Genomic DNA, 8,651 nt, shown 5'->3' with positions numbered 1-8,651 from the left:
ATTTAATTGATGTTGAATTAAGATAGATGTACACTAAAATAACGAAATCAATTTTTATTTATTTATATTATAGCGAAAAAAGGTGGAAGGTTGAAATGTGAAATTAGTTTCTATTTAGAACACGTTTGGTTCATATGTTCCTGATTGCTGTTGCTGATAGGTAGTAAATGTTAATTGATTTTTTTTATTTTAAAATTTTATCAAACCATTTCTATTTTTTATTTAGAAATAAAAGATACCAAACGGACATGTAATCTTATGATTTATGTTGATGGGACAAATACTTCATTGCTTATCTCTTTACTGAAAATATTATGTAGAACTCTGGTCACGACATCTTAAGTGTTTGATTCAAAGTGTAAGTCAATGACTCGTGGGAGAAATTTTATTCTATATCTAATGTAGTACGATCATTCGTGTATGAGGTTAATAGTTTGAGCCACATGTTTTAATATTTAAAATTTAAAATTTCAATTTTTATATTTGTATTTTTGGATTTAGAATTTATATTTTACAAAATATATTGGAATCACTGGAGGAGTTGCGATCCAGAGAATGAGACGAAGAAAAAGGAAACACTTCGGAAGCAACAATGGTAGAATGGGAATAATGGGAGTTAGGAATGTTAAATTAAGTAGTATTTATAAATGTTGGTTTTGATTTGATGATATATTTAGGATATTTTTTAGTGTGTTTGGTATTTTAGAAAAAATATAAATTGTTTTGTGCTATTTTATCCAATATCTTTATTCTTTCGAATTGTATTTGCACTAGCTCTATTATTCTTTCGTCTGTACCTTTTTCAGTTTTAGCAAGAACGGAAATTGTTTATCTTGTCCGTGGATCAATAGATCTACAAGATTGCATATACTTTTCTATGGATTTAGATTTACGATAAGTATATGTTTTGTCGTTCTTTTGTATTTTTGTTATGTATTCTTTCTTTCTCTTTATAGTCGTTTTCATCCCTTTGTGGATCTTATATGGGATTTATCTACTTATATGATGATTTATTCCTTACTGTTTTCTTATTGTACTTCTTATTTTATCTAATGTAGATACACAATATTTTCATTAAAAAAAAAAAAAACTTTTCAAAAATATAATTTCAACTTGTGACATAAAATTCATATATTGGACATAATTTGGTCTAATGAAAAGTAATTTTATGATTTGAAATTTAGGAATTTAAAAAAACGAGATAAAAAAATTGTACTAGAATGGATTCATTTATACGAAAGAGATATTAAAAGTTAAGGAAATAAAAGCAAATAAGAATTGATAGATTAAAATAAAGCATAATGGTACCTTACAAACATTGAATTATTGTCTTTCAATGAAGATAATTACAATTACAGAAATAGCACAATATATATATATGATATGATATAGTTTAAGCATTGAAATCAAATATTAATAGAGAAGTTAAAGCATCCAACCAGGAACGAATCCATTTCCAGTAACATTAACATGCTGTGCTTCAGCAGCACCAACATTACCTTCATGATCTGCACCCATTGGATTGTATCTGTAACAAAATAATAAATTAGTATTAATTAGGAAATTAATTATTTGGAAAAAGTATGAAATTAAAAAAAGAATTAATACCCAATTTGCAGGGTGTGGAAGAAGGCTTCAGAGTGAGGTAGAAGACGAGGATAAGGAAAGTTAGTATGTGTTTCAGATTCCCATGATACTCCACCCTGGACTTGCGAATTATTTCCATGCAACTGATTTTTCAAATTACATCAAACCAACATATAATATATAATTATTCACAGTGATATAATATGTCAAAAATACATACCTTCATCTTCAAGGCTTTGTTCACTTCAACTAGTTGTTGCTCCTGCCCAAATATATTCATTTATTTATATATATGGAAAGATAAATACTTAACCGTCTATTTATTTATTTCTCTACTTACCCTGTTTTGCAGAACAGCAAGCTGATCAACCATTGTCTGTGTCTGAAAATGGAACAACAAAAATATTTATCAATGATAAATAAAAAAATCAAGAGTTAAATATGGCTATGGTAATAAAACTGAAATCATGATAATATATATGGTGAATTGGAGAAATACAGTACCATAGTTGACCTTATTTGTTTAAGGGAAGTCTCGAGTTGATCCTCAAGCTGCTCTAGCTCCCTTGCGGTTAAGGCCCCCAAATCTTCCCCAAGAAGGTTCCTACATTTTTTATTTCCATCACTTTTCATTCATTTACCAATTTCCCAAAGATATACTGTCAAAAATAAAGAAACTTACCTCTGAGACCGATGAAGGACCTCAACTCTAGCTTTTAGTTTGAGATAGTCCTGATAATTGCTCTGATTGATTAAACAATTGCTAAAATTAGTAGACACTAGTAGTTTGGTTAATTACGCAATTTTATGAACAGAAAAAGAAGCAAACATATGTTTAGTGTATTGATAATTACCTGCGTCTCGTTGCTAGGTTGGGTTGCTTCCAGACCGCCATAACTGCTTTTATGGTACCTTTCAAGTGTTTTCACCATGCTGTTACACAATCAATTTACTCTATCATCAACCTTAATTATTTGAAAATCATAATCCTTATTCCAACCCAATTTCTCAACCTTCATTAGGTTTATTTTATTTGCTAGAAGCACTAATAATAGAAAAATTCTACTGTATGGATGCGGCATCAACAGTTGGATTGACGTTACATAATCTGAGCGGTCAGATCAGTATTGATCCAAATAATGTGATATGTGTAGGCCTATACTAAAAAAAAAAAAAATTAAGACAAAGAAAAATTAATAGTCCCTGTAGACTATCTGAGTTAATTATGGTTTGGTTTTATATTATACTATTAGCTAGGGTTTCTGTCAGATGCAGTTTAAGCTGGAAGACCTACACCTTTCATATGCAAGAATTAACCGCTATAACAAAAGGAAACAAATTATACATTTTCCATAAATTTCTTGAAGGTTTTGGCTACAATCAGACTCTATTTTTTGTTTTGTTTTCTAGTCATGATGATCCATTTAGGGATAATAATAAAAATTATTATTGTATCTTAATACCATCAATTTAAACTGAAATTGTTCCTTATTTTTGTGTACATGATTTAACCAGGAAGAAAGGCAGAAGAACTGGTCACTGTTGAGATTTAGAGAAGTGTATATAATATTTTGCAATAGAAAGTACAAAAGAAACAGCTTTAAAACCATGTGTGCTAAATATTCATTATTATTATTATTGAAGAACACAACAAAGACCATCAGATTTCTCTGCAAAACATCACATCACCTGCACTAAATCTCAACAGTAAGGCAGTCACATCTCCCCTATAGCCTTGCAGTATCAATCATAACTCGGATATTTTCAGATCCACTCGATTAAGGTTTAATTAACAAACAGATCATGTTCTAAAAATTCATTACAAATCAAGCTCAAACAATCTCAGACTCCATCTTCATCTGGAACTCAATTAAATAAATAAAAAATGTTAAAGAAACAAGCAGAAAGTTGAAGAGAAATTAAAAAGAAAGGATTGAAACAAGCTGTTCATGATATGTAAAGCAGGCAGATTTAGAGAAATCTAAACCTAAAAAACATGAAGACTTGAAGCCCTAAAAGCACAGATCTTGGACATAAAATAAAGAGAGAGATAGAGAGAGAGAGACCTAGAGGTGCTGCAGAATTCAAAGAGTTTGCCTCGGCTAGAGAAGATAATAAGAGCAACTTCAGCATCACAGAGGATTGAAAGTTCATAAGCCTTTTTAAGCAAACCATTTCTTCTCTTAGCAAATGTAACTTGCCTGTTTATTTTGTTCTCTATCCTCTTCAACTCAACTCTTCCTCTCCCCATCTTTTTTGGTTATCAAACTTTCAACAGGAAGGAAGGCTAACTTATACGCATGAATGGAAAAGCTAACTCTAGTGCATGTGCTTTTATATATATGTTTTCACGATTTTCAATATTTTCTTATGTAATTCCATTCATTCCTAAATTAATCTAAATGTCCTTTTATGGAGATTAGAGTCTCAAAAGTAATAAAACCTAGGATTAATGCATGAATAGCCTCTCTGAAGTTACAAAGTGTCTCGTTAGCCCCTTAACTTATTAAAGTTACACGATTAATCGCCTAAATCCGCGTAACAAAACAAGAACGGATTTGGATATATTGAAATGTACATTACTTTAAGCAAGTTTAAACGTCTATAGATTTGATAACTTGCTGGATCCGCTTTGATATTCTTTGCCGGAGTTACCTGCAAAACAAAACCGGAGACAGGATCTCCGGGAAAACTCTCCGACGATCAAGTCAGTTTTTGTAAAAATGAGTCTATAATTTAGCAATAGCTTTGTGGGAAAAAATGTGAACGTATCTCCCCCCTTATTCTTAAGACCTTTTATAGGTGTTTTTTGGGTAACCGCCGAGGGCGGTTACTCCTTAGTGGGCCACGTTCTGAGGGCGGTTACCCCTTTTTAGGCCATGTCCCTTTCGTGGCTTTCATGGCAACGAACGTGGTTCTGAGTGGGAGTCTTGTTGCTCCGTTTAGGAATTCGGGGCGGTTTACTCGCTGTGCCCGCTTCCTTCATTCGGGTCCCATCCAATCTTAGCCCATGGGGCTTTAATATGGGCTGGGCTTGCGAAATGAATATAACCCGTTTTGGGCTTCGCGGGTTATCACATGCCTCCCCCTTGGTCTAGCAAGAGCCCTTTTAGGGTCTTTTTATAGGGGACGCTTCGTCTTTGTCCGATTATTTCAAAGTTTTGAATTTGTGCATTTCCCCTCTTTCGTTTTCTCCGGCGTCGACCTTTTAATTCCGTTACTTCTTTTCCGGCGTTGACCTCTTAATCCGTCACTTTACTGTGTTGTCTTTTTCATGTAAGTTTTTCTTTTCACATTTGTTCCTTGTTCGGCCTTTTGCTTCTGTTTTCCTTTTATCGATCATGTCAGACCTCGACTTCGCGCCGTTTGACGACGATTATGTCCGCGAGGTCTCTAACTAGGTCGAAGAGATGGTTGAGGAAGCTTCAACCAGCTCTCCTGGGTGTAATTCTCATCCCGCCGACTTCCTTCATCTGGCGAATACAACCGACGAGGGTTTAGGTTTTGACCCCAAAAAGTTGATTCCGCCACCTGTCCCAACCCCTCGTTTGTTACCAAAGAAGGACAGGTCGAGAAGTCTGGTTTGTCAAGAGACAATCGATGATTTGCGGGGAGCATTATCCCTGGCTCCGAGGTCTCGAGACTATCAATCCTGGGGAGGATAGGGGACCGGGCGATTACCCAAAGGGGTACTTCACTATTTTCGTGGCCCAGATTATCTGCGGCTTCACTTATCCGCTGCCGGATGAGATTGCTTCCGTCCTAGGCGGTTACGGAATCGCGCCCGGGCAATTGCATCCTAACGGCTGAGCCGATTTGACTCTGGACAAATTCTTGGCGGATTGTTTGGAGGTTCCCTTTTCGCCCAAAATCTTCTCCAAGCTCCACCATTTCAAAAGCTCGGCGGGGTATTTCACTTTCATCCGCCAGAGCGGATACTATGGTTTTGACGAGAAGCTGAACAAGATCCGCGAGTGGGATCGATCTTACTTTTTTATCAAGTTTAATGAGGAAAACCTGAACTTCCTTCGTTGCTGGAGCCGACCCAACGTAAAGAGTTTGAACTTCGGGTATCCCAGCAAGGAAGAATCCGCCGTTATCAAGTTCCTGAAGAGCACTCCTCCTTTTGTATGGACATACGATCAGGCCTTTCATATGCTAAGGAGCCGAGTAGCGATTGCGTACCGCGAGGGGGATCGCGTTATCTATATTCCTTATCGCGTTTTTGTGCAAGGTACTTTTTATTTCCGAGTTGATGGTTTCTTTTAACCCTTTACAGGGGTGATCCTTTATCTCAAATCACTGCAGATCGGGAGGCTAAAGCCCTAGCGAGAAGAAAGAAGCGGATGACGAAAACCGCTTCCGTTGTAGGGGCGGATCCTTCTGGAGGGACGATTCCTTCTATTGGGGCGGCTTCCCCGGTTAGGGCTTCCGCTTCACAAGGTCCCGCTTCTGCCTCCGAGGATCTTCCTTTAACCAGGAAGCGGAGGATAAGTGCGGATACAGAGTCTTCTCGTTCTAAAAAGAAGAACACTTCTGTGTCCCTTACTGTTGGCGGCGCACCTGTATCCGCCTCGTCTAAAGGAAAGAGCAGTACCCCCATTCACGAGGTATCTTGATCTACTCCCTCTCGTATTGCTACTTTTTCCTCATGAGCTATCTGCCGTTCTCTTGATATTTTTCTTTATGCTTTTGCAGCCAATCCCCGATATTAGCGGATGGTGGACTAGGACTTTCGGCCTGGCCGTGAACTTCTCTTGCAAGGATATTGTATCTTCCATATGCAATGTCCTCGGGCGACTTCCCTCTGCCTCCCGTGTGCGCGAGCAAGTACCGCTCCCTACTGCTGTGGAAGGGATCGAGAAGCGTTCTGTAGAGGTATATTATTGCTTTGTCCTTCGCTTTCAAATATCTTGTGTTCATTGTAACCGCATATTTCTATTCGCCCATTTTTATTTGTGAGACGTGTTATATGCAGATTATCAATTTCGCTGAGGGCATTCTCCGAAGGGATGCAGAGCGAGCCAAGGAGTTGGAAAGTCTTGGTACGAAATTGGCGACTCAGAAGTCGCTTTATGATGATGTCCAAGGGAAGGTGAAGGTCCTAGAGGGCACCTGTCAGAAGGCCGTGGGCGAGAAGGAGGAGGCCCTTAAATCCCTTCAGGCCAAGTCCGATGAACTGCAAAAAGCCCTCGACGACCTAGCTGCTTTCAAGGAGGCCCAAAAGAAGAGGGTTGAGGAGATTTTGGCTGAAGATGGCGCCCGCATCTACTGGTATGGGGAGCGGCACGCGGCTTATGAGCACGGGCATCAGGGTCTAGTACTTAACCGCCCCAAAGTTTCCATCCCTGAAAAGGATTTAACTGGGGAGTGGGATAAGCTGGAAGCCGAGGATGCTGATATGGATGAGGTACTCTTCTTAGATTGGAAGAGTCTTCAGGATCCTCCGATTAGCTGCGAGATCCCTATTCAGCCCGCGGAAGGAGAGGCACCCCAAGCCGTTTCTCAACCTGTGCAAGAGGTACCTCTCACCGAAGAGGTTACTGAAGCGGTTACCGATTCAAGGGTTGAGGATTCGCTTGAAGTAGATCCTCCTACCGGAGGAGATGAGGGAGTCGCCGCAGTCCAGGAGGGCATTAGGGGCGAAGGAGAGGAAGCTGTAGCATAGCTTAACTTATATTTGGACTTTTGTATGTAAAAACCATGTAACAAACCGCTCTGATATATATATTTTCTTTCGGTTGTTTCTTTTCATATGTGTGTGATTGTCACTTTTTTGCCCTTTATATGTGCCCTTTGTCCTTTTACCGACTCCATATTTGTGTTTCTTCATAGCTAGGGTGGCCAGACCCTTTTTTCAATTTTGAGTACTCGTTTATTCGCTTAATTTTATGCCTTAACTTATAATTCTTCTTTCGAAAATAATCATAAGTTTTGATCATAAGGTTTTTGATGTCCCACGATTCTGCGAGTTTAGAAACTAAAGAGAAAAACAGGGGTCGCTAGGTCAGAAAAGCGATAACTTGCGAGTGATGCGTAATCATGCATCCGCCTTTCTTTAACAGGCAACACAATTATGTGTTTTTGATTTTAACCCTAAGGTTTTTTGCGAGTGATACGTAATCAAGCATCCGCCTTTCTTTAACAGGCAACACATTTATGTGTTTTTGATTTTAACCCTAAGGTTTTTTGCGAGTGATGCGTAATCATGCATCCGCCTTTCTTTAAGAGGCAACACATTTATGTGTTTTTGTAAAGAATCCGCATTTTGTTGTAACATACTGAGTGAATGTAATAACTTTTATTGATGACGAGAAAAAGTTTATTACATATGTACACCAATTGTGCGGGATCGAAGCCTCATTAAAACCTTTTATCAGAAAACCCAGTGGGAAAAACTCATAAAAGGAAAAAGAGTACTCGTCATTTCCTCGAACTACTCGGCCTTTCTATATAGGCGTAGATTCTCTAGATTCCAGGTGCGCGGGAGCTTCTTTCCACTCATTTCTTCTATTTCGAAAGTGGTCGGTCCCATCTTCTTGGATACTTTGTATGGCCCGATCCAGTTGACGCCTAGCTTGCCTTTGCCATCTCTAGACTGTATTTTATCTGCTTTTTTCAAGACCAAGTCATTTTCGTTGATCATTACTTTTCGCACTCTTCTATCATGGTATTTCTTGATTCTATTGCGGTACATTGCCATTCGCATGTAAGCTTTTTCTCTTCGTTCCTCCACAGAATCCAAAGCATCTCTAATGTTGATAGGATTTTGTGTGTCGCAATAATAAATTGTCCGATCTGTGGGCGACTTGATTTCAACAGGTAGGACTGCTTCGGCTCCATAAACTAGCGAGAAAGGTGTTTCGCCTGTTGCTGCCTTTACAGAGGTTCTGTATGCCCACAACATATGGGGTATCTCATCCGCCCAACCTGTTTTTTTGTCACCTAGCCGCTTCTTGATGCCTTGAACCATGGCCCTGTTGGTAACCTCCGTCATACCATTTAATTGGGGATGGTTTACAGAAGAAAAATGATTCTTGATTCCCATGCTTTCGCAGTATGTT

General features: G+C 38.4%; 1 protein-coding gene across 2 annotated transcripts; it reads right to left on the bottom strand.

Moving 5' to 3' along the window:
• Nucleotides 1–1,262: 1,262 nt before the first annotated feature.
• On the bottom strand, nucleotides 1,263–3,879 carry LOC136203153 (agamous-like MADS-box protein MADS2). 2 transcript variants are annotated; one of them, XM_065994261.1, is made up of 8 exons: nucleotides 3,654–3,879; nucleotides 2,442–2,520; nucleotides 2,270–2,331; nucleotides 2,092–2,191; nucleotides 1,928–1,969; nucleotides 1,808–1,849; nucleotides 1,609–1,730; nucleotides 1,263–1,528 (listed from the first exon to the last, which is right to left on the bottom strand). In XM_065994261.1, exons 1-8 carry the CDS (start codon nucleotides 3,836–3,838, stop codon nucleotides 1,426–1,428), a joined length of 735 nt encoding a protein of 244 aa, XP_065850333.1. In that variant the 5' UTR covers nucleotides 3,839–3,879; the 3' UTR covers nucleotides 1,263–1,425. The 2 variants fall into 2 exon arrangements, with proteins under 2 accessions (XP_065850333.1, XP_065850403.1); XM_065994331.1 differs by having other exon boundaries at nucleotides 1,609–1,703.
• Nucleotides 3,880–8,651: the final 4,772 nt, after the last annotated feature.

This window comes from Euphorbia lathyris, chromosome 1 (assembly GCF_963576675.1).
Source record: "Euphorbia lathyris chromosome 1, ddEupLath1.1, whole genome shotgun sequence".
Classification (NCBI taxonomy): domain Eukaryota; kingdom Viridiplantae; phylum Streptophyta; class Magnoliopsida; order Malpighiales; family Euphorbiaceae; genus Euphorbia; species Euphorbia lathyris.
This window is presented reverse-complemented; position numbering and strand designations above follow the sequence as displayed.